Source organism: Zootoca vivipara, chromosome 3 (assembly GCF_963506605.1).
Source record: "Zootoca vivipara chromosome 3, rZooViv1.1, whole genome shotgun sequence".
Classification (NCBI taxonomy): Eukaryota; Metazoa; Chordata; class Lepidosauria; order Squamata; family Lacertidae; genus Zootoca; species Zootoca vivipara.
In genome coordinates this window covers 31,996,790-32,023,075 of record NC_083278.1, presented here as the reverse complement: position 1 = coordinate 32,023,075, position 26,286 = coordinate 31,996,790, and the positions used below count along the sequence as shown (strand labels likewise).

Genomic DNA, 26,286 nt, shown 5'->3' with positions numbered 1-26,286 from the left:
AAAAGCAGCCAAGCAGCACTGCAAACCAGTAAAATATGCGGTGACCGGGCTAATTGCTTTCCCTGAGAACCGAATTGCCAGGCATTTATGAGGGCGGCGGCGGGGTGCAAGGGAAACAATTCGGCCCCTGACTCTAACCCAGCGTTGGGTTTGCTGCTGCTTCAGACGCCGGGTCTAGGTTGCTCTGTCCTTCGTCTTGCTTCAGCACCTTGGACAGCGAGCGGAGCGCCTGGTCCTTCCCCCTGCCCTCCTTCCCACAGACAGCAGCGCTCCTGTCTCATCTCCCCAACCTGCCTTTCAGCCGGCGAGGTTGGGTGGGAGCCAATCCCACCGCAGCGCTGCCCCGCGCATCCCCGCCTTCCAGCCTGCGACCACCAATGTGAAGGGAAGGGAGATGGGTGGGAGGCTTCTTTTCCACACCTCCCTAGTTAAAGCTTCTGGTATGAGGCTAGCGCTCAGTGGCGGGGGGAGAGGCACACACGCAGACGGGCGAGCAAACGCGCGCGCTGCTGGAGGGAGGGGAGCAGGAGGGAGGTGGCCGCGGGAGCGCTGTCCGGGGTCCTGAAGCGGGGACTGAGCGAGGGGTGCTCCACCTGCCGCCGCTTGGGTGCATGGGGAAGTGAGCCATCCCAAGTGCCACGAGCAAGGGGGAGGGCGAGAGGCGAATCTCACCCGGGGAAGCTCCTGCCACTGTCCTTTTCCAGCACCACCTCGGACAGGCAGCCGGTCAAAAGTGCCGCCGAACATACTATGGAACAGGAGAAATATTTACCCGAGCTGATGGCAGAGAAAGATACCTTGGATACCTCCTTTGTTCATGCGATGCGCCTTTTGGCTGAAGGTAAGACTTCGCTCGCCTCCCCTTAACGCGGAGATCTCTCTTGCTTTTCTCTTGTTTCATTTCTCTGCGTTGCTGCTGCCTACAGCAAACTGTTAGTCTCCGCTGCTGTCTTGAACCAAACTGAGACGGGTTAAGAAACGTGCAGATGCACATCCGTTGTTGGGAGAGAGGGAGAGAGCGCACGGCTCTTTCTGTGATATGATCTCAGATCTACATACAGGCAGTGGTTGCCCAGACAGAAACGGGTGATTGGGAACGACTTAATCGCATTAGAGATTGCAGTGCTCAGGCAAGTCAGAAAGTGCAGGGGGGAGAGAGGGGTCGAGTTTTGCTTTAGAAAAAACGCAGGAAATCCTCAGGCACTGTCTTCGCCTTGACACAGACATGCAAACGGGTGCGCAACAGTAATCTTAGCAGTGGGGACGGTATACTGGCAGCATTGCTTCAAGGTGCAAGGTTAAGCCAGAGACGCTGACAGGTTTCTGTAGAAATGCTGTAGGACAACTAGGGCAGTTTCTGTTCATGGCAAGACTCCGGAAGAAGAGCCACTTCCCTCTTCTAGCGTCAGTCCAGTTTGCAAATGAATAAGCAACAATTAGGCATGCTGTGAAATGTGTTGGACATGGCTGTTCTGGGAAGAAAGGGCAGACACTTAGGGAGAGAGAAGACTCAGGATTCTCCCCGGTTCTGCTCTGCAATAGATTTTTGGAGCTAGCATACAAAATAACTTCTGCTCCTCAGTATACTGAGCATTTCCATTGCCAAACACAAATGTTGCCAGTATCTTCCACTTAATAAATAACTACCAGGACTGTAGCCATGACGGTTGCTGCATTTCCATTTATTTTCATACTCCTAATTAATATTGAATTCTCTCCTCACTGAGTGAGCAACTGAAGTTGAGCTTTTGTGGCAGTTCCTCCACAGTTCCTCCTTTCATTTGAACAAGATGCTATTGTCTCACTTGAACTCATTACGTCTTGTGCTGTATGTATGTATGCTTTTTAATTTCATACTCAGCTATATATGGCAAGAGCTAAACCCATCACAGTGTCTATAATTCAGCAGTGCTTTCATTTCACTTCATTTGGTTCGTATTTGCCTTGTTGGGTTCACTCTGTCTTTCAAGGAGACGGAACAGGACTCTGTTCATCATGGAGTTCTACTGTGGGATTCACCATTTTGAGCTGTCAGCATTGCTGGTCAGTCACTAAATAAAACTTTGCAAGTTGTGCCTTTGTCTAACTGTTCTAGTCACATTAATCTGTGCCAAAAAAATTGAGGTGCAGAAGTATCATCACCAGAAAAATCTCCCTTGAGCTTTTGTTTCACTTTACTTGTATACTGTTTGTATACTTTACTTATATCCTTTATTTCTGCACTATTATTGTTTATTTAGCACATTATTGGAGGATATAAAGTATGAAGAAACTCTGGTAGGTACCGGTAAAGATGATTACGCTCCATAATTAGTGATAATGTTTAGATAAAAACAACTATACAGAAATCTAGGAATACATACAAGTTCTAACTTGATTTGATTTTTAAACACTCATAATCTGAACAGCACTAAACTCACAATGCTTAAAAGCACTAAACACGTTTGCTTAGCTGAGGAATCTTCAGGTCTTCTTAAATGACAACGTATTTATTTGCAAACCACGATAATGCAGTGCTTCTGTTGAGAATGGGAATGCTGATATGAATCAATGATGGATTTAATATACTTATAGTAGCTGCCTTTCTTCTATAGAGGGGGGAAAAACCATACCCATTTCTGCAGGAGATACTTTGGCACCCATGGGATACATTTAAGTCTTCTCTCTAACATTGTGGGTGTAGTTTTCTCTTTTCCCAGCAGGGGGAACTATGTACTGAGACACAGTGGGAGTCTCAAGAGAAGTGAGGGGTAGGGTAAGAGAGAGAGAAATAAGGGTGTGGGAAATTAAAATATACAACTATTCTAAAAGCCAAAAATAAAAGCAAGTCTATGAAATATATGTTCACAACTGCCTTTCCTATTAAGGTTAGAAATCAAGCTTTAGTAGCTATGGCATTTCTAGCCCATATGCTGTAGATGAACATATGTGAATATTAAAAAGCGACTAAGGTGAGCTGCCTATGAAAGCTGCAGAGAATGCTAATGTGGGATTCCCACCAGCTACCTGGCATTATCACTCAAAACACCATCTGTCAAGGTTTCTAGAGCCACGTTTTAGATTCCTTTAAAGAAAACACTACAGAAATTAAACTTTCATTATAGCGAGCATGTCTGCCTAGGAGACCACAAACTACATGAAGGGTAATGGTAAATGCCATTGCTTGCAGGCAGCCTTCTGGGAAGCATTATACCACCGTTTATCCAAATGCTCAGCAAATAGGAGACTACATGGCAATATTACTGTTGCATGCCACCCCAATCTCTGAGTGGTGTGAGATTCCAGGGGTTCCAGCCACTTACCAAGGGTTTGTGTTTCCTTTTGGGAATGAGGCAGGGCAGAGACTGTGGTGTCTTTATGATATATGCCAGCAGAGCCCCCTTTCCTTTGTTCTCTTAATCACCTCCACACAGGAAGCTAGCTTGGCTTATGTTTCAACACTTTCTGGATTCAGGGGTTAGAAGGATCTCACATACAGCCTACTCCCCACCCCCACCTCACCCCTCAAAACCCTCATAACATTACTTTTCTACTGGAACTATAACATTGCTATCTGCTATATTGGCTATTATTTGCTAATAGAGGGGTAGCCTTTTAAATCTCAACTTAGGAAGTCTTTTTACTAGTACAGTAATGTGTTTCAATTAAATGCACAAGTAAGGTTCTCTTTGTGTTTCAGGGCTTAAACTTGAAAGTGATTCTTCATGTCACTTGCTAAAGCTTGCAGTTTAAAGTCAGACAAGCTCAAGCAGAACTCTTAGGGATATGTGTAAAGAGACTTTAGGTTAAGGATATCTGATTAAATTAGGAAGAACTTCAGCATTTTCTTAGGTGCTAGATCTTCTGAGCCTAGGAATGACCATTAGTATACCTTGTCCAGTATCCATACTTTATTTTTGTAATGGCTAGTTCTAACACCCTCCTTAAAACCTGACTTATATTTCAATAAGGAAAGGTGCACTTATAAATGAAACGGCATCTATAATACTGAGCTCTAGTTCAGTTATGTTAATGGTAAGGATCCAGCATAAGGAAATATTTAACATCATTTGTAATTTATGAAGTTTGGAATGGCCCTGTATCAGACAGTGCAAAGACATAAGTCTGAAACCCCATACACTTTCTAGAGAGTACTTTCTATTGAATCCAGATGCTGCAGCTCAGTAACTTTGGACTAAACATCCACTCAGCTGAGCAGTTGTACTCTCAGTAGAAAGTGTACAGGGGAATGTTAATTTATCCACTTTGTTCTGTAACCAAAGTATGCAGTCCTGATTCCTACTGTAACCAAATATACTGTGAAATGTTAATTCTACAACCCTATGAACACTTACTTAGTTATAAACCCCATTGAATTTAGTGGGGCTTGCTCCTGAGGAGACATGCATAGGATTGCACTATTAGCTGCCCATATGCCCCTTTGGAATTTCTGTACAGACATACTGTATGTCTGTATCTACGCTTTCATACATTATATGGGCAAGCCCAGGGTTTAATGGTCTCACCACAAAAGCAAACTTCCTAGTGCCTGTTCTTTCTACCCTGTAGCAGTATCGTCTTTAAATCCTTTATATGTGATTACAGATGGGCAGAAGCAGGGGAAATATTCAGACGCTGTAAAATCTCAAATCCTAAAAGGGAACTTCTCCATACTAATTGGATCACATTATGCGACCACCTGTTGCAAAAGGCAGCATAATTACTGATCCTTCTAAGTTCATTGTTACCAGAATTAACTGTACAGTATTTTGCAGTTAACCTTTCTAGGTGGCAGGTAAGAGATCATTGTACATCATTCAACCACATAGTTTCCAGTGGCTATAAAGATATTTAAATACCCAGCAATGGGGATATTTAAACAGCTTATTTTATGTGCCATATTTTATTATTATTACCGTGGAACTTGGGGCAACTAATTCAGATTTTTATGTTGGGCACTGTAGGGCAAACCTTATGTCATTTCTGAGCAAGCGCATGTAAGCAAAGTGGGAGGGACCAGTCTGAAAACATGAATGGGAAAAAAAACCAGCTTGTGTGACACTGTCCGTATGACTCACTGGAATCTGCAGCTCCACTTTCTATTGTTTGTGGAAGTTTGCCTTCTCTATTTTAATTCTGTTTTTACATCACAATTTACCGTGATTATAAAACACAGCTGAAAATGAAAAGTTATGCAGATTGCAGGGTGGGGGGAGGATAATTTTATCTCTCCGTGGTCACTGCTGGATTCTAAATTAGATGTGCTGTGACTCTGAAAAAGAGATCTGAACACTCATGCAGAATTTACAGATAATATCCTCTCAATGAGTAGCTGTGCTCAAAAGGAACAAGCCATGTTCTAGTACAGGGTTGGGCAAACTTTTTAATGTTTAGAGCTGTAGTCCTTTAAGGTAATCACCAGGAGCAGCATACTGGTGGTGGAGTCAAATGTGGGTGAGGATGGACCTCAAAGTGCATGTGATCAGAGCCAAAGATGTATAGGGTCACTCTCTTTCTCTCTTCCTGGCACTCCTCTCTTTCTCTCTCTCTCTCTTCATATTTAGACAAAGAAGCTTGGGTGTTATTATTTGAGATCAGATTCCACCTTTGCAAAGCAACAGGAAGTGTGAATGATTCATCACTTCATGCTTCCAAGTCAAAGCTGAAGCTGGATGAAATACATAATACATATACGCCCCCCCCCATTTCTCTTACTGCAGGAAGAAAATATGCATCTTTGATATCCACGTGTTCCCTTTGCACTCTGTTCATGCTTCTCCCCTTCCCTGTGCAGTGGACGCCCAATGCAGTATTTGCGAAAAATGATCCTCCTGCAGATATTTACATCCATTTCTTTAGGCTTATCAAAAGTCCCAGGGGATCTTCATGTGAGCTTATGCTTATAAATACCTTTCCAGGCTTGAAATGAGCATATATAACAAAAGCCAGTTATTCTGCACCCATGTTTTCTTAGCTTCACAGCCTTGTTACAACTGTACAATACAAGCCCTATGAAGAATGAATGGATGATGAATGAATGAATGTGATGCATGTTTATGTGTTTTTGTGTGAATGGATGGCTGGAGGTATGAAAGAGACAAAGCAACAGTGATGAATGGATGGATAGATGGATGGAATGTGTGACTGGACATGCATACATGGTTGTAGGGTAGGTGTATAGATAAGGCCTTGCTCATTTTTAGGTTTAGCACTGCCCATCACCAGCTCTAGCCCTTCCTACCATTGCTATGCAAGCTTTTGATCATCTTCCCCTGAGGTAATGAGGTCCTGAAAACTTCAAAACATTGCCCACTTTTGCCCTAGATGTGATTTAAAAAAAACCTTTAAACATTATTTTCTTCTTGAATATGTGGTATTGTGATGTGTGGACTCACAACTAAATATAATTCTATTACAGTACTCAGAGCTAGAGATTTGCATGCCATATAAGGTTTGCTTGACTCATTAATATATACTTCTGCTGGGAATCAAGAGGCTGTGATAAGGTCACTGCATGCAAATTATTTTCAACTGCAAGGTACACTGTTATGAAGAGTATGCCTTTCTTCTCAAAGAGAAAGGTTATTGCTTAATCCAGTGACCCACTGCCATTCAGGCACTTGCTATTTATTTGTGGATGGTTATAATTATCTTTAGCCTTAGCTGCAAGGATAATTTATTAGCTGATATTGTCTGTGCAGGGCTTGGAACAAAGATCAACTTATTGTAATGTAAGTTTACTTTATAATTCATTAACAGTTGATGACATTAATTCAGTGTAAGTGGATTTCCGAGTTTTTGCTCTTTTTCATATGTTACAGACAGGAAGGGATCTTGCGTCAATAAATAGCTAGCAGTCTTGCTTAGGATTGGGGTACTTCTCGGTGGTAATGTATTCATTCATGCAAATGATTGCTTGGTGTTTCTTCAAGTGATGGAAGAACACATATGTATAAACTAGTCCTAATCTTTTATAATAGATGACTTAAATAATGCACCAACATCTTGAATCTTTTAGTTCTGCTTAAGTTTATTTCAAATCAAAAGCAACAAAGAATAATAAGTAGGAATACGGGATTTCATTCTTGATTAATTATTGAGTGGGGACAAATTCTAGGAGCAGACTGGGTTATTCAGTTGCAGCTAAAAGGACAGAGTGTTTTGTACTGCTCCATGCCACAGTAGATTGCAAGGAGAGTAGCTCAGTCGGTCCCACATTTAAACCCAGTTTTGTTTTTTAAAGGATCAGGTAGTATCCCTTGGAGAGCTGTTGCTAGTTAGATGATACTGGGCTTGGCAGAAAAATGCCAGCTGGGTACAAGACAGCTTCCTGTGTTCCTTTTGGACCATGCATTTTAATAGGGAAGGGTTTGCTCCTTGCATAGAAAAGCTTTTGCTGTTGTAAACTAGTTATACCCTAAGTTCAGACTTGCTGGCTTTGTGGTTTAACATTGGTCCCTGTAGTCCAATGGTGTGTTTAAAATTCACAAAGCAAGCATGTATATTCAGGTTCACTTAATGACTCAGTGTTCAGTGATCTGGACTATGCACTCTGTCTTGAAAACATAAGAAGTGCCTTGCTAGATCCATCTAATGCAGTATCCTTTGAAAGAATCCCAACCAACATCAGGCATGGTCCATCAGAAATTGGAAAGTGTTGAGCCAACAGTGGACCCCTTCCCTAATATTATACAGTACACACTTGTGAAACAGTCTCATTTATTTCATTGGAAGAAATGGGAAGAAATCTGATCGTAAATCCTATTGTTACTTATTTTGCCATGATAATTGCATGCATCGTTTAAGTCAGCATACATACTCTTATATCCAGAAAGCGATACATTTTGTTGCCTGAAACTGTGCTTCCTGGATTAACATATTAAACACTTGCTGCACCATTCAGACGCCAAGTCTTGCCTTCAACTAGCGCAGGGCTGGAGAACCATTTCAAGGCAGCAGGATGGATGCTTCAGTCCCCCAAGCCCCTACTGGTAGGTAGGGCTGCCCACCTGCCATTTACTGAAAAGAACTATGAAGTTACACCATGCGGGCAAAGGCAGGGAGCCATGTTTTTACATGTCCTACATCTGACATCATATATGATGTATGATGTAGGGCAAGCGAGAGTCACTTGGCCGTAATGGCCTCCAGGACCGAAAGGTAAGGTCTACCAGGTCTGATTGGGCCCATTGGGCAGAGGTTCCTCCGTGCTGATTTAGTGCTTCTCTCTTCTCACCCCCTGAAGCAGATTCCTTTACCTTGTTGTGCGGCAGGGCTGGCCCTGATCTGACTTATCAACTCAGCTCATAATGTGTTTTCTACAGTTAAAAGGGCAGCTGCATCAATGCCACAGCTTGCAGTGTTGGTTCCCTAGTGGCAGTTAACCAAGGATATTGCTCCAGAATAGCAGCTGCTGCTATGCAAGGAAAGCCGCCATCCACACAAAGGGCACCATGAAAGTGCATCATCAAAGTGAGATCATGAAAGCAGGTGGAGGAGTTCAGAATTCCTCGCATAGAAGCAGAACTAGTGTGTCAAGTTATTCTGACAGGATTTTGCAGCCACTGGGTATTGCTGTACTTTAGGGGTAGTGAATGTAGTACCCATCAGATCTTGTTGAATTCCAGATCCCACCTTCCCCTGACAATTGTAAAATAATATCTGGAGGGTACCACAATTGTTACCCTTCATGCACTATATGGCAGAGAGGAAAGTATGAGGTCAAGTGATATTCTGTTTAGCTGAATAGACTTGCCTGGTTTACCTAGCAATGGTGGTGGTTTTCAAAATACCTACTACCAGGGAACTCTTTCAGTCTGCTGTGGAATTCATTGGTGTCTGGGACTCACTCTGGGGTGCACTTTCAGTTCGCATGGAGCCCTAGAAATGTATAGACAGCTTTGCCATCAGCCTAACCAAGCTGAGTGTGTAGCCTAAATCATGCCCAACACTACTGTGGCTGTAAAGTGGACTGACCACCAGTACTCTGGCAATGCCATTCAAAATGCTTTTTCATTTATCAAGGAACTTCTGCGAAGCTTCTGATGCTTAAAGTTTGAAAACCACTGCATTATACTTTATCACCTATAGTGAGTTATGTAATTGTTGCATGTAATCTGCATTTGCATATTGATGTGTGAGTTGCATAAAAGGCTAAATTGTAAGGAAGGTGATAACAAGAAAAGAATGTATAGATCACAGCCGGCCAATGTGGTGCCCTCCAGAAGTTTTGGACCACAACTCCAATCACCCTCAGCCAACATAGCCATCCATTGAGGGTGATGGAAGTTGTAGTCCACACATTGGCTACTTCTGATTTAGAGTAAACTTTGATTAAAATTTTCATAGCATCTACAATTAAACTGGCCATATTTTATTAGGAGGTGGCACAGTTTTTTCTGGACTGAGTTTATATATATGCACAGAGTATATATATGCACAGAGTAAACACAGATCCCGGGATGCCACATAATGACCACTTTTAAATTCAAGTGTTGTAGCTGTATCCAAGAATAAAGTGACTTGGAGCAGCCCTCGCTTGCAGAGCTTTGGAGATCTTGGAGATCCACAGAGTTTGGGTTGGGGTGGATGTTTGTATAGCCCTGCAGTAGTTATGTCTGTGTATTTCTAGTGGGGGAATTTAATAAGCAGACGAGCCTGTGAATGCCCAAGGTCTTCAGCTGTTGTGCATATGTACCTTTTATCTCTTGCAATGTTTCTGTTCCCAAGCTAACCATAACAACTTGAGGAATTGCTGGTTATACTGTCTAGTTTCCCCTCACCAGGCCTTAGCCAAAGGAGATTTCAGTATTAATGTTGTTCTGAAACTACTTACCACAGAGAAAGTCAAATAAATGCTATGAATGGAATCAATTTGCTACTTTGGCAAAAGAGGAATAAATGGGAGATTGCAGAAGGACAACACACACACACGCCCCCCGTAAATTATATAGCACACACCTCTTTTGAGAAGACATTCTTCCTTCACCTACGAAGAAGCATGAGAGGGGGGAAATGACCAGAGCTACATTTCAAAGTCTCTCTCTCTCTCTCTCTCTCTCTCTCTCTCTCTCTCTCTCTCTCTCTCTCTCTCTGTGTGTGTGTGTGTGTGTGTGTGTGTGTATTCCTTCCATCCCTCCACCAAACTGAATCCCTGAAATTCTTGAACTGACATGATACATCTTGTCAGAGCTACTAGTGGGCCACGCAAGGGCATGGGAGGGGATATAACTTCCCGGGTGAGGAACGTGCTTCAGTCCCTCAGGAGTGGAAGTGATGCTACAGTGCACTCCTTGGCAAGCTGCATAAATCACAGGGCTTTGCAGCATGGGAGGCACTGACAGAGAGAGAAAGGCACTGAACTGTGCAGTACAAGGAAGGACTCTGCTGCATCTCTGCCATCATTATTTCAGCCTAGAATATCACCCCCTTGCTATTCTGCAGGAACTTTCAGGCATTGAGATGCCAGGTGTGGGCATTGTATGAATAAATACTACACATTGCACAGCCTCAAGGCTGTGCAGGGGATGTTGCTGCCTGGATCAAGAACTTTATAACTAGTTGTTCTGGGAATCAAGGGTTCCCTTAATGTTTTCCTTACCATCATCTGAAGACCTTGAGCTACCTTATTACCTCTTTATGTTTCTTTGCCCTTGTTTAACTAATAATGTATAATGCCATTTATAAATGCCAAACCTTCAAGCAGTTTCTCAGAAATCCTCTATACTAATTACAGTGGAACCTCAGTTTATGAACACCTCGGTTTACAAATTTTCAGTTTATGAACGCTGCGGACCCATCTGGAACAGATTAATTCACTTTCCATTACTTTAAATGGGAAAGTTTGCTTCAGTTTATGAACGCTTCAGTTTAAGTACTCCGCGGACCATCTGGAACAGATTAATCCACTTTCCATTACTTTCAATGGGAAAGTTCGCTTCAGTTTATGAACGCTTCAGTTTATGAACAGACTTCCGGAACCAATCGTGTTCATAAACCGAGGTACCACTGTAGTGAAATCGGTCCCTGAGTGATGTTCCTTGTGCAGGCAAAACAGCAGCATCCACGAACAAGAAGGAGGTATGGAAAGGCTTGGGAGGACTCCAAGGTCTGCAGAAATAAAAGCCATACATATAAATGGTCTAGAAAAACAACTCGGGTTGAGGAAATGGATTGGAATATCCTGGAAGTATAACTAGCTACCTGGTTGGTTGGTTGGCAACCTGAACATGAGCCCTCCACATGGTGACATTTTGTTGCAGATCTACTTTTAAAGTTTAATGAATAAATCCCTTTCCGCAGCAAGTTATGTAATCTTTAAAAAGAATACTGTAAATTAATAACCAGTGCTGCCCCAAAACAAAGCAAATAAAAGTTTTGCAAATAAAAAAGGCGGTCAGAATGGTGGGAAAGAGAAAACATTGTAGAAATGTATCACATACACACACAGCTGACATGTGAGTTCCCAGTGTGGTCATATAGTAGCTTTGTAAAGGAAAATATTCATGTTACTCTTTCCATGAAAATGGCTCAACAAAAATCTGCATCCTGCAGTAATCTCAAGAAAACTTTGTATTTTTTGTTGAGCCATTTTCAGGAAGACACAAGATGAGCATTTTCCCTCAATTAAGATGCTATCAAAATGCATTGGGAACTTAGTATTTCTTACAGGTCTTTTCCTTTTTCCTTTTCTTTTTTGTGTAAAATTTGTACATATAGAGGATTCCTGTCATTGAATGGGTCATCTGAAATGTTTCATAAAATGAATCACAGAAAAGCACACATTAACTAGGACATATAGAAAATTACATTCCTGGCTGCCACTGCAAACTTCCCCTCCCACCAATGTAAGGTTTCCCACAGTCCTACATTCTGTTTCTTTGGTTTCTTTGGTTGTCCTGTGCTGGAATGTGTTATCAAGTTGATGTCAAGTCAAAGGTCTAAAATCTCTTACTGTTCAGAAACTTTTTTGTAACTACAGTTAGGTTGCAGGTTCGATCCCGTATGGGACAGCTGCATATTCCTGCATTGCAGGCAGTTGGACTAGATCAGGCATAGGCAAACTCGGCCCTCTAGATGTTTTAGGCCTACAACTCTCATCATTCCTAGCTAACAGGACCAGTGGTCAGGGATGATGGGAGTTGTAGTCTCAAAACATCTGGAGGGCCGAGTTTGCCTATGCCTGGACTAGATGATGCTTAGAGTCTCTTCCAACTCTATGATTCTACATATGATTAGGCATATGTGTCAAATTTCAGTCTACTTTATGATGTGATAGTACCTTCACAATTCAGTCTCCGCTTTCATTAGTAACACTGTCTCTCAACCTGGAAAGCCAGCCAATTGTTCAAAGAATGTTGAGAATGGAGATCTCAGCAAGATACTTGATGACAGAGTGTGAAAGTAGGCCTGCCATGTGGCAGTCGGAATCCAGATGCATGGCAACCCATGTCAGAAGTCAAGATTTTGGCAAATTTCCAAATATGGCAACCCTAGTGAAGGGTTCCTTTGGCAAATGCTTATAAAATGTCAAACGATCAGTAGTTAATTTGAAAGAAGAAAAATGTTGGATTTCTCCCACACACACACACCTGTCATTTCATATGGGGTGATTTTATTCACTTTTAGATGAGTGTTCATACAAAATGTAAATTATTGTTGCAGGAAGATGTATTTTATGGATTAACACCAGGCATAGCCCAATGAAACTTCAGAATTTCAGCTACATACGTATATTCAGACGAGAAGTAGGTTGTCCATGTGGAATGAAATCACAGTGCTAGTTTCCCAGGAGTGGCGTTACTGTCTCTTAACTAGAGTGGAGAGAAGGAGAGAAGTGGCAGTGGGGAGGTCAGCAAGGTGTAGGTGCAATGGCAGGAGCATTAGATTGGTTCTGCTGGAATGTCCACATCACACTGACCTCCCTGCTGCTTGTCCCCTCCCCATCTGTCTCCCAGTAAGCAGCAGCCATGGGAGCTAATGTTGCAGTTCTGTCTCACTGGGTGACTTGGAGCTGATTAGGACTGAGCCAAAATTAGCTCACATTGTCCGCATGTTCATGAATACACTCAGTTTTTTGCTCATTATTATTTATTACTATTGCATATATATCCCATTTTCCTCCAAGGAGGTCAAGCTGCTGGACATGGTTCCCCCACCAGACTAGCAGACTAGCAGATACAATTAAGATGTAGAAAATGGAGCCTTTCAAATTCAATGTTCATCAGACCAATATATTTCTGTGCAATTTTCAAAGGCTTCATTTTTTAAAAAGAAACCCGAAGGTATATAGCTAATAGCTAAATAAAGAAGGATTAATAACCTTTAATTTACACATTAAAGGAATTTAAAGGAAAAAGTCATTTACTTTTACCTCTTAAAATAGAATGCTCAAAAGCACTTAATGTCACCAGTCTAATCACAATGTTTCAAAAGGACTATAATTTCAGCCCTGATTTGTATCTTTGGCAGCATCTGTCTGATAGGAATTGCCGTTGTGATTATTTTTGTGCAAAATATATGCATGCATAAAGCACACACTGTGCCGGAGAGGTTAGCTCCGCAGTAATAGAAATCATTTGCAGCTGTAGCTTCCGCCAAAGGTTAGAAATGTTAAATGAAACCTGCTTTCATCGTTTGAAATTAAAGGAATTAACTGGCAGGTCATTTAAAATTCTTATTGGCAGCTGCTTTTATCTATTATATTTAATTAATCAAAATGTAATGGAAATCTTCTAGAGTTGCCTATTAAGCTTTTGGGAGGGGGACCACCATAATGCAGAAGTCAAAATTATATATATATATATATATGGGTTTCTTGCTTTAGGAATGAGTGGGGGGGCAAACATCTTACATTTGCATTTTTATAACTTTCCTCACTTTTCCATTTGATTTTCATTTAGAACTTTTCTGCTCATCATCTCCATTCCATTTGCCATTGCACTGAACTCTTCTCCCTCGTCTGTCTCTATCACTCCATTGCTCTCGTGTTTCCTCCTCAGCGCGCTTCTCTTTTTGCCTCTCCTAATTTCCTCCACTGTTTCTTTATGGATGCTTATTGCAGTCGGTTAATGAGATATCTCCCAGAATGAACAAAAGGACTGGAGAAATAAGGAGATGGCTGATTAGAGAAAGAAGAGAAAGAAACAGCTGAGCATTGCTGCTAATTTTTAATTACTTCACATCTTCAGTTCTAAAAATTTTCTGTGCTTCAGCATGCCTCTACCATCACAGCAAATCCAGGGCCACAGGGTGTAATGCAAGCTGATTTTTCTTTGTTTTCTCTAATTAGGCTTCTCTTTCTTTTCTCACTGCAGGATGCCTGCTCTTTAGTTAACAGTAAAAATGGTTAAGGATGCAGCCCTAAACAAACTACCGCTGGAGTAGGTCCTACAGAAATGGATGAGGCCAATTTCTAGGCTGACTTGGTCAGCATCAAGCTGCTGTGTACAAAATGATATTATTTTACAATCTCCTTGGCCTAGCAGAAACGTCTCAATTCTCCTTTTGCTGACATTTTATGTACTTCAAATTACTAGCGCGTATTTCAAAGCGTTCCCTTGCTTTCTGTCTTGTAAGTGATAGTGCTTCAGAGAGACATGGCGCTCTCTCGCTGTGTGTGTGTGTGTGTGTGTGTGTGTGTAGCTCATGAGTTATTCAGCACAAAGTACAAACAGGAATTAGTAACAGATAATGGTAAATAAATACTTCATATTTTGTTTGCCTCTTGCTATTACAGTCATACCTCATGATATGTCCACTTCATATTACGTCTTTTCAGGTTATGGACGTGCCGAACCCAGAAGTCCCAGAACGGGTTACTTCCAGGTTCGGCGCATCCGTAACCTGCACGCATGCGCAGCAGTGCTAAATCACACTTTGTGCATGCGCAGAAGTGGCGCATTGCGTCACTCACATGCTCAGGTGCGGCACTTCATGTTGCAGCCTTTTCATGTTGTGAACAGGCTGCTGGAATGGATCTCATTCACAGCATGAGGTATTACCTAAGGATAGGGCTGGAACCAGCACAGTTTATCTAGAAAAAGAGGTGCCAGAATTCACCGTGAACACCTCCTTCATTCTCTTAGAATGGTAATGGCGCCCACCTGAGAAGTGCTGGAACTGAGTTCCAGTGAGTTCCGCCTGAAAAAACACCACTGGCTGTATCCAATGATAGCTTTGCCTTAGCAGAAAGCACTTCCCTTAATATAAGCCAGGGCACCTGATTTATTCCAGTCATTCCTACCTACCACAGTCCATCACACCATATACAGTACTGTTCTGTTCCAGAAGATTCCTCAATCTTCAGGAACAGCTTTTATTGGGGGGGGGGGTTGCAGGGAGGGATAGGCAAAACTAGGGTGCTCCACCTTACACAAGCAGAAGTGCTTTCCCCTGGCACAAAGCCACCACTGGATACAACCTATGATGACAGCATCACAAGACATACACCCTAATTTTAGCCACCTCACAACCCAAAGCATTTTCTCCTCCCTAGCTTGAGTGCATTTTGTGTTTTGTTCAGTATAGCTGTTAACATGAAACTCAGCCTACTAAAATCTCCAAGCCTAACTGCGTGTTATTTCTTATCGCTATCAGTTGCTCTGTGTGAACAAAAGGGCAGAATACTAAGGAAGGAAGATCTTAAAGCTTAGTGTGCACCTTTAACCTGATCCAAATAAGGAGAGCCATAAATGAAATCTGGCATCCATGCATGTATCACTTGCTCCAGCAGGGACTCTGAGCATCTGCTGGATGTGCACTGAGATGCCCGCTGAATGTGTGTCTGAATGTAGATGTCATATAGCTGCATAATATTGTTTTCAGTAGGGTGTGCTTTCAAATACATACCTCTGTCCATATTCTGACACAACTCCTCATGGGTTGAGTAGAATCTTTTGGATGTGACCAGAGTTGTCTTTGGGTTCACACTTAAGTGGCCTGCCATAAAAGGTGTAATTTTAATTCAGGGCTCAGCCTTAAAATCTGTTTGAAATGCCAAGGTGCATCCACAGTAACAGTCAAGGATGGGGAAACTGTAGCCCTTCAGGTGTTGTTGTCACCAGGGTAAATGGTAAGGGATGATGTGAGTTATCCAGCAACATTTAGAGGGCCACAGGTTCCATATCCCTGGTATAAATAGAAAAAATTCCTTCAAAATACTCATTCTTACCCAATCAGCAAAGTTCTTAAATTAAAATCAGTGGGTCTAACAATACTATAATAGGTTGATCATAGCGTCATGCAGACCTGGCCTACTCTGTCCAATGATCTTCTTTTGCGTCAAATAAAAAATGTACCCATTAAACAAATGGAAGTAGTAGGAGAAAATAAAACAAAAGGCCATGAAAGAAGATTACAGTGGTACCTCGGTTTATGAACACAATTGGTTCTGGAAGTCTGTTCATAAACTGAAGCGTTCATAAACCTAAGCGAACTTTCCCATTGAAAGTAATGGAAAGTGGATTAATCTGTTTCAGACGGTCCGCGGAGTACTTAAACTGAAGCGTTCATAAACTGAAGCGAACTTTCCCATTGAAAGTAATGGAAAGTGCATTAATCCGTTCTAGACGGGTCCGCAGAGTACTCAACCTGAAGCGTACTTAACCTGAAGCATGGGTGTAATTGGTTCCGGAAGTCTGTTCATAAACTGAAGCGTTCATAAACTGAAGCAAACTTTCCCATTGAAAGTAATGGAAAGTGAATTAATCCGTTCCAAATGGGTCCGCGGCGTTCGTAAACTGAAAATTCGTAAACCGAGGTGTTCATAAACCGAGGTTCCACTGTATATGTATTTCTCATTTATTCAAAACAGATTCCTTTCTCTCTCCCCCCTCCACCCCCCTCTGTCAGATACCAAATCTAGGAATCACTGAATGAATAAACTGGGATTACTGGTAGGTGACTACTACAAATTTAAAACAAAAGCGACAGCATCCAAAACACCATAAAGCTAACGATCCTTCTCAGTGCTCAGATGCAAGTCACCAGGGGAAACATGATGCTATAATATAGAGCCATCTGAATAATATTGATTGCAGTGAAGATACATCACCCATTATTAAATTTTCCTTTGCAGTGTCCGTCAGGTCTCTTATCCTTCTTGGTTAAATTTATTACTCCAGCATTTCAGTGTTTCTTTGAACTGCACAATAGAATGGACCATGTTTTGAAGGCTTTGAAGGAAGAGGTTCAAAAATAAAATGCACAATGCAGCTGAGGAGAGTATTGGGCACTCAAGTTTAGGGAATTAACGTTAGATATTTATGAGAAACATAGCTGCCAAGTTTTCGCTTTTCTCGCGAGGAAGCCTATTCAGCATAAGGGAAAATCCCTGTAAAAAAAGGGATAACTTGGCAGCTATGATGAGAAAACGAAATCCTTGCTTTGGTGTTTGCCAAAAACACATCCCTGGGGGCATGTTGGGCACTCCTGGGAAGTCTCACTGCAGCCATTATGCATTATCCACCAGCACCTGCCCTGATCCTCCGTCTATGGTTTGGTTTGGAAGCCACCATTATGGTTTCCAGCAATGTCCCAGAAGATCCCCACATTAGGAATATTGTTGGGAAATTTATATGCACTATTCTTAATCCTTGTGCTGGTACAAAAATGTAATTGAATTCTGCTCCGGACATTTTAAGATAGTATGGCAAGAAATCTGTGAACTAAAGTCCAATTAGTACAGTGGTACCTCATGTTGTGAATGGGATCCGTTCCAGCGGCCCATTCACAACATGAAAAGGCCGCAACATGAAGCGCCATATCTGCGCACGCACGTGACGCAGTGTGATGCTTCTGTGCATGCGCAAAGCATGATTTAGCACTTCTGCACATGCACACAGGTTACGGACGCACTGAACCCGGAAGTAACCTGTTCTGGGACTACTGTACTGGGTTCAGCGCATCCGTAACCTGAAAAGATGCAACATGAAGCAGACATATCATAAGGTATGACTGTATTATCATTTGATCATGTGGTAGTTGCAGTGATCATATGACGAATCTAGGGATGTGAATTAGGTGTACAGTCGAAGCCCTCTGGAATTGTATTAAAGAAATAAAGCTGCAAACAGAGCTATAAAGTAATGAATAAAACTCTTAAAAAACTGTATCAAAGAAAATATGCTTTCAATAAAGCTCCTTCTCCTGATTGTTACATACGCAAGAAGTAGTACATTTTTGACCCAGTCATCTGGAACAGCTGAATTCAGACACATACCCAGCTATGATCAAATCTACCATGAAGTGCATAATTGCCTACTCTCATTTCAACATCTGTGCAGAGACATAAGATGATTTTGCGGTGCTGTGGTAGAGTTTATGATGCTAAGCAAGAATGCTTAGTAGGCTTTTCTAATGTGCTTTGGAATAGTTTGAGGGATGTGTGGGTGGAAATACTGGAACATTTCAATGTAGGCTTGAATGAGCTGCAATCCATTTACAATATGGAATGTCCTGTTTGGAAAAGTAAATATTTTTCTCCCCCAATTTGAGTAAAGTCAGAGATGTGCCCTGGATTCCACCAAATCCCTGGTTGCAGTTTCTTTTCTTGTTTGGATTTATGTTTTATACATGAAACATATAGAAGGCTTTGTTTATTTGATGCGCCTCAAGTTCATTCATGGTGCTAAATCAGTTCGGCTTCCATCATGCTGTGATTGGGAAGTTGTAGCAAAATGTTCAGGCAGGTAGCAGGACATCCTGTCTGGTGAAGAATCTAATGATCAGGAGGCATGCTTCATCACTGATTTAAATGGGAGCCATAGGAGAGTTACTCAAAAGCTTGCAAAATGGTGCCCACAATTGCTGGAAAGTGCAGTTGTCTATAAGGTCCAATTCTATGGCTCTTTAACTATCCATGGATTTCAGCAGTGGGGTGGCAGGTAAGTGCTGCATTTAACTCTGGGTGATTCCAGATGGTTAAATTCGAAAATGGGCAACTGGGATCTTCTTTTTCAGGTTTTCCCTAGAAAGGATACATTTGGATTAAGGGGTGGGAGATATGGACTGGCATTCTGATGTCAATGACGTTGTGCGAATGTTAAAATAAGAATAATAAAAATCTTGCATGCACAATAATTGCACAATAAGCACCCATGTGGAAGCACCCTCCGTGGTCAAGGGAGAGTGTGTTCAATTCAAACATTGCTGCACTGCTCTTTACCCAAGTTTTCAATTGGTCTGAAAGACTTTGCACAAGCTCTTTTCAAGCTCTCTGCTCTTTATATGCTACAGTCGTATTCAACATGCTTCTCTGATGGTCACATAACCCCATAACACATCATGTTGCTGCACTGTGAGAAGCTATCCACTGGCTTTTGTACAAGAGTTCACGGATTTTGTTTTATGTCTATGGTTCCTGGAATCCATCATGGCACAGGTATACTCACCTGCTAAATTAAAAAGGGCACCTATATCAGCCACCACCTTGCTCGCTCACTGACAGAAGCTATTTGCCCCTCTCCCCTGTTCAGAAGTGAAGGGAAAGTGGGTGTCAAGTCCTGAAATGTAGGGATATTTAAGGGGGCATGTTCAATGTCAAAGAGGCTAAGCCAGTGCAAACATGAAATGTCTCTCATGTATTGTGAATTTTCAGGGGCTATTAACTGACTGCATCTGTGTGGCAAGCAGTTTGTGCACATAGTAACTAGTCACATGATGGAGACCTTACTGTCTCTAGATTTTTTTATTTTATAATCAATTTTGCCATATGGCTTCATGATACAGCAGCCTCCACAAGGACACTTGTTCAGCAGAAACACTCTGTGTTTCCCGTTATTTGTATAGCACGGCGGTACTGATTGTTTACATAGATTAAAACTTGTGCATCTGTTTCTGTTGCAGCTGTGTGTGTTTGTGGTGTTGCAATCTAGTCTAAGGTATGAGAGCCTTCTATGGTGGCCATCTGAACAGGGCAGCAAATATGTTTGTGTTTGTTGGGGGAGCATAAAGTTGCTCTACAACTACTGCGTCAGGACACAGTGTTGGGTTCCAGCCTTATCTAAAGCAGGTGACAAGAGCAGCACTGACAACATGGTAATATATAGGGGGAAATGCTTAAGAAATGGGTCCCCAAATGTATGTTTGGGGTAAAGGTGAGCCCCTCCCATGTTCAAAAAGGTTGAAGGCTGCTGGTCTAAGGTATAAGATTCTTGAACATTAGCCAAATTATACCAGTGAAAAACATTAATCTGTGTGAGTGAAAACTCGCATAAGTGGCTTATGACAGGAAGTATATTAATTCCAGGATTATACTTCTCTCATTTTCATTCTTTTGAAGATGCTGAACAGGTTTTTATATACTTTCAAACTGGGTTATGATACAGCATTCCAGCTGCTCTTAAAACGTACTTATTTAAAACTTCAAAGAGAGAAGCTAGAGTTTCAAAGTAATGTCATGGGGTGTCTTTTTTCTCAAGTCACTGTGGGATTTGAATTTTTAAAAAAGCAGGGATGCTTGGTGCTCAGGCCACTGAACAGGAGGGGAGTAATAGATTGAAATAGATAGAAATAGGTAAGGTAAATGATACCCTTCAGACACAGGCAAGATGCCTCTCATAGAGCTGACATGGGGAAAATTTGATCTTTCTGCAAGACATTTGTGAATGCAGAGCTGAAAGTTAACATGAGAAAAATGTGAAATTTGATTTTTAAAACTGTGTGGTGTAATGAATAAAACAACTTTGCCTCTGCTTGTGGAGACACTATAAAGTAAAAGAAGAAAGGTGGCAAAGGTGGCAATAAACGTGGCAAGGGATCAGAAATGGCAGAAAACAAAGTTACTATTTGCTGAGTATATATAATCCCATCAACGTACAAGGTGCTTGACAGAGTAACATAAACAAAATGGCCATTTCCACTGAGGTAGTGTCCTTCCTCCACATCAGAAAACCTCAAGTGAAATTTGGCGCAGCATGGTGCCTAATTTGGCCACCAGGGAATTCAGGTGCACAGCCGACCCCTAGCAAAAAGTGGGCTTGAAATTGCCTCCCAATGAGCTGATAGGCACTGACTTCAAGACTGCTCATCAGCAGCTCTTCAAAGAATCATGCAGAGCCATTTGCAAAACCTGCATGGTGCTTTGAAGTCCTAGCGATCATCACCCGGCCATTGTCTGTTCTACCAACCAGGTCAGGTCCCCCATCCCTGTCCTCCAACCTGCATGCACATACACTCTGTGCAGAAGTTGAGATGGAAATGATGAGGTCTGCTGTTGCTTTGACAACACCCGTCTCGTCTCCCCTGTTGCTTTCATTCTACATGGACATATCTATGGGACAGGAATGATGATAAATACAGGGTTATATTGTATGCTGCCGCCAGGTAGCTTCAGTGGTTGAGGTCATGTTTCTCTCACAAAAGATTCAACTGCAGTTAGTACAATCTCATTATTCCTTTACCCCACTGGCTGTGAATCATTCCTGATTCATTCACCTTCTACATAACGGGAAGAGGGGATTGTCAAGGGTACATTTCATAGTCCTCTCTCTGCATGTGTGGCACCTGCTCCTGATTCTTCTTGTTGCTATAAATTTGGGCTGCTCTTTCAGCAAAGGAGTTGAGTCAGGGGCAGTCCTTCTCCCTCTGTCTCCCTCTCTCTCTCTCTCACCAGCTCGCCAGCAGGACAGAATTGTTCTTTGTGAAATGATGTTTTATTAACACACCCTGTTGCTCTTCAAACTCAAAACAGAAGGGCAGCAGGGAACCTCTACCTCCAGCTTGAGATTCGGTTCATTTGACAGGGCCTGGGGAGCACTGTGGGAATGGCATCCGAATGAGTGCGCTGGCACATTAACTTACTCTCTCGGGTTCCCTTCTTTTGATTATATTGGGCCTTCCAATCTTCATTTAACCTTGAGCTGCATGATTCAGGAAAGAAAGGAAAGAGGAGGCTGAAGCGAAGCAGGACAAAAGACCTGCCCACAAAAACACGCTGTCAAGGCTAAAGCTTGTCATCGCAGCTATTGAATCAAACACTTCAACAGAACAATAAAATGCACTGCCATTCCCTGAACTGTGCAAGCACACTTTAATTTGTGGTATTGTGCGTATTTTATTTAAGCCAGACTTCTCATCCAGCCATCTCCCCAGCTTCCCTTTCGTGGGGCCATAGTTTCTGTGATCATACTTCATTATTCCTGATGCAGATTCTTGGTGTTTTTGCAATTTTTCATACTATGGACAGGACCGGCTCTTTCATGAGGCAAGGCGAGGTTGCTGCCTCAGGGAGTTGTTTTGGGGTGTCACTTATTTTGTGGTTTTTCTGCCAGGGCAGGAGAGAACCACTTGAGGAGTTTTCTGCCTTGGGTACCAAAATAACTTAATCTACCTTAGATGCTATGCACCTTGCTGTGTGTGTGTGTGTGTGTGTGTGTGTCTGTGTGTCTGTTTATTTGCTGCTCCACCTCAGACAGCAAAGTTTCTTGGGTCACTCTTAATCAACTAATTATTTTGCACGACTGTTTTGCTGACAAGACGTCATGAGGGTTGCAGCCCTAAGGCTCCATAAAACGTGGCACATATATACCGTAGTCCTCTTTAATTTGGGGGAGGGGCAGTGGGGGCCTCACATATGGAGGTGGCAACATCAACATTGTCAAATACCTTTTCTTCAGCTGAAGAAAAATGACATTGAAACATATCCAGTAAGAAGAAAGGGGGCCCATCCAATGAGCAATTGGTTCTTTTAGAGACTTAAAAAGGTCCTGCCTGAGATCAAGGGAAGGGTATGGCTAGAACCATAGTTTAGGTATGGCTAGAAAATCACTGCCTGAAACTCTGAAGAGTTGCTGCCAGTCAGTGTAGATAGTACTAAGTTAAATGGCAAATAGGGGTGATAAGGCAGCTTCCTGTATTCCTATATACAGAACAGCTTCCAAGTTAACAAAGCCCACACAATTCAGAATTTAGCCACTTATCTGCAATAACAGAACTATGCATTTTAACCCAAATTCCATTTCAGATGAAATTTGATAGTAACCCTTAAAAGAGTATAATTCTGGCCACATATACAGAAGACAATGGCAGGTTGATTTAGGGCAGGCACACCCAAACTGCGGCCCTCCAGATGTTTTGGCCTACAACTCCCATGATCCCTAGCTAACGGGACTAGTGGCTGGGGAGGATGGGAATTGTAGTCCAAAACATCTGGAGGGCTGAAGTTTGGGGGTGCCTGATTTAGGCGAATCCTGATCACTAACACACCATCTGTGTATGACCATCATCACACAAGAAACCCAGGCCAGTATGACTCTCTTTCTCATAAAGTTGTATTAAATCTGCCCATGTCTTTCTTGGTGACCCTTTCTTTGTAGCAACTTTCAAAGAGGTGGCCATGTTAGTCTGTTGTAAGAAAAAAAGTGGCCACTTCACCAGATATGTGAAGCCTTACTTCTCATTGGTGGCTGGGAGATGGGAGGCAGAATGGGGCCAAATAGCTATGAAATACAAAAAGTAGAGTGACAATCCTGTAGCAAAGGAATTATTCACAACAGCGTTAATTGGTGGTGCTAACATATTCACTTCAGTTTTGCTCTGTTAGCTGTATGCAGGACAGGGAACTATTCAAATGAAATAGACAGAGAGCTTAAAAAATTGATTTGCAGTCTTTCGATATGCCTGGTGTTTCAACCTGTCTGGAATATTTAAGAATGGCTGCAATCTATTTCTTATATATGCTTTAGCATCCAAAGCAGCAGAGAATATAGGGAAGTAGGAAATGGATGCTACCATTTTAGAATCTTGTAAAAAAGCAATTCAAGGATTGTAAAAGATTGAGTTGATAACATCCGTTTCTCCCAAGAAATTTGCATAAAATAGCAAAAATGTTAAATCACTTTGAAGATTAACATCTCAGCATATGAGGTCATATGAACTTCAGGGACTGGTGTTTCTGTCTTATTTAACAGCCCCATGAATGTGACAGAAGTATATTAATAAAATTTGCAGAGGATCCTAGCCTGGAATAGTGTTATGATAATGGGGAAATCAAGAACTTCTCTGTTTGGAGACAAATTAGAAGTGTGTGCAGGAAATGACAAACCTTTTATTATGTCTCGTAATGCATGCGTTTCATTAGAATGGGATTTGAATTACTGTACTAAAAATTACTGTTGAATTACTGTTTCATCATGGATTTGAAAAACTTTCATGGGAAAAAGACTTTGTTAAGGGCAGATTCAAACCTCATTGATTTCATTGGAAAGGTTCCAACTTAGTTTTAGAAGATGATATGCAGACGGATGAATAACTACTGTAAGATCAAATCATGAGTGATAGAATTTTGCTTTATGCTTAAAAGCGCTGCCTATCTGCCTGTTTTTAAGCCTCATAATTATGAAGCCCTAAAGCAATTAATGGTGGTGTTATTATCATCATTATTATAAGCTGCTTTTTAGGATTTATTGCAATCGCGCGGTATATAATTGTTTTGAAATAAATTATAATTATAGTTACTATTTTCATTTATTAAACCACCTTCATCCTGTAGGATGCCGAGGCAGTTTCAAAATAATCAACCTACTACATCACACTCATCCAACATTGCAAACACCATAAATGCAGAAATTTACAACCAGAACAATTTCAACGTAACAGCAGCTCCCAAACCCATAGAGCCTTTTCCACTCCCTTCAATGGAGGCTGCAGAGGCTTGTAGCCCCATCCGTACTTTTGTGTAACGTCCCCCTCAGTTGAAATGAATGAGGAAGAGGCTGTACACACACAGGGGCTTTCATGTGTGCATCACCAGATACGCTGGCCTCTAGAGTTCCAGAATCAGGGCAAGAGGCAAGAGGCAGTTCAGCCTCCAAGGCAAGACAAAGGGGTCTCGCTAGGGCTTCCGCTGATCAAGGGGAATGACTTCACCCTAACAGTTCCCTTCCCCAGTTTCATGGTCCACGTTAATTATGTTTGTTTATTTATTTATGGCAAACTCATTTGCGATTTAAGGACCTGCCACCCACGTAGTGTAAAAAAGACACAGTGACACATGAATTTAGGTTAATGGGCAAAATAAGGCCACAACTTTATTGGTTACAGCATGTGAGTGGTGTTGGCTTAGGCCATTGGACAACACAAGCAAGCATGACTCCACCCCACTCAGCAGGGAGTCATTTAGGGTTAACAACCAGTGGGAGGAGCTTGTTGATGCAAATACAACTGGAAGCTTCCCCTGACGTCACTGGGGGTCATGCCATGGCCCTAGCCACCAGCAGGGCATCGGACAGGATCCACAATTAAACCAGATTAAACCCTGTGGAGGCCCCTAGGCAGTCGAAATCTTTGTTTTGGGGGGTATCGTGCATAGTGGGGTAACATTGAACTAAGTAAGCCTGATTCTAATTTTTTTCAAGATCAAATCAATATTATTTTGATCTGTTGTCACGGGGCCCCTAAAAAGTGCCTATTTGGCTGCCAAGTGTGGATCTTTATATAAATTAACAACAACATCCATCCACACACAAAGGAGATATTTAGCGAAACACAAAACAGCGACAACAGGCGGATGAGGACTGAGTATGCTTAGTAGACATGGGGTGCTAACTGGCTGTTGGGGTGGAAAACTGGAGGGAAATAGAATGGTGTACCCTGGACAAGGGCACGGCTGGCTGGCTGGAACCCTGAGCAGGAGCAGTTGCAGGTCCAATTATTCCTCCCTGCTTCCCATCAGTCACCAGTGTGCCCCTGGTAGGTGTCTGCTGAAAACTTTTTTTATAGAAGCCTATCCAGACATGCAGAAGTTGGTGTGTTTTAATCTCTGTGCCCCTTTCTCCCTTCCATTATGGATTATTCTGCATTTACGCCAGAGTACTTTGTTCATCGTACATGGCACCATCTTCAGCAAGCTGTTGCCACTCCGGCTCACTCTGACCAGTTCCTGTGCTTAATTAAAGTTGGTTTGTTCAATCAAGCAGCATCAGCAAAAAATACATGCAATTTGCATAATTTGTTCTGCTTACGGTGAACTTACATAATTTGGCTTTCCAAAGTGCAGGCATTTCTTCTTCCTTTCCCCCTCTCTTCTTTACACGAAAACAAGGTTTCTGTGATTTTATATTGTATGGTGTTCAAAAAAGGTATTAATATGTATCTATTTTCTTTTTTGAAAAAGTAAAGCTGCTGCTGGTGGGGTAACCCCTTAATGCAAGCAATAGAACCACATATCAGATACATACTATACACAGGCACACAGTGGCAAGTTGACTTCCATACAATTGAGAATTCCTGTGCAATGAACCATTCTTGCACTTAGCTGCTGCCCCTTCTCTTCTCTGTGGAACACTGGGCCATAGACAAGTTTGCCTG

At 42.0% G+C, this 26,286-nt stretch overlaps 1 protein-coding gene across 2 annotated transcripts in view; it reads left to right on the top strand.

Annotated features, from left to right (window-relative positions):
- The first annotated feature begins 750 nt into the window (after positions 1 to 750).
- The window catches only part of KHDRBS2 (KH RNA binding domain containing, signal transduction associated 2), a 309,633-nt gene continuing 284,097 nt past the window's right edge, over positions 751 to 26,286 (top strand). For both annotated transcript variants that reach the window (XM_035110689.2, XM_035110690.2), the window contains exon 1: positions 751 to 841. In XM_035110689.2, coding sequence (XP_034966580.1) covers positions 751 to 841 — 91 coding nt within the window. The remainder of the gene's footprint in view (positions 842 to 26,286) is intronic.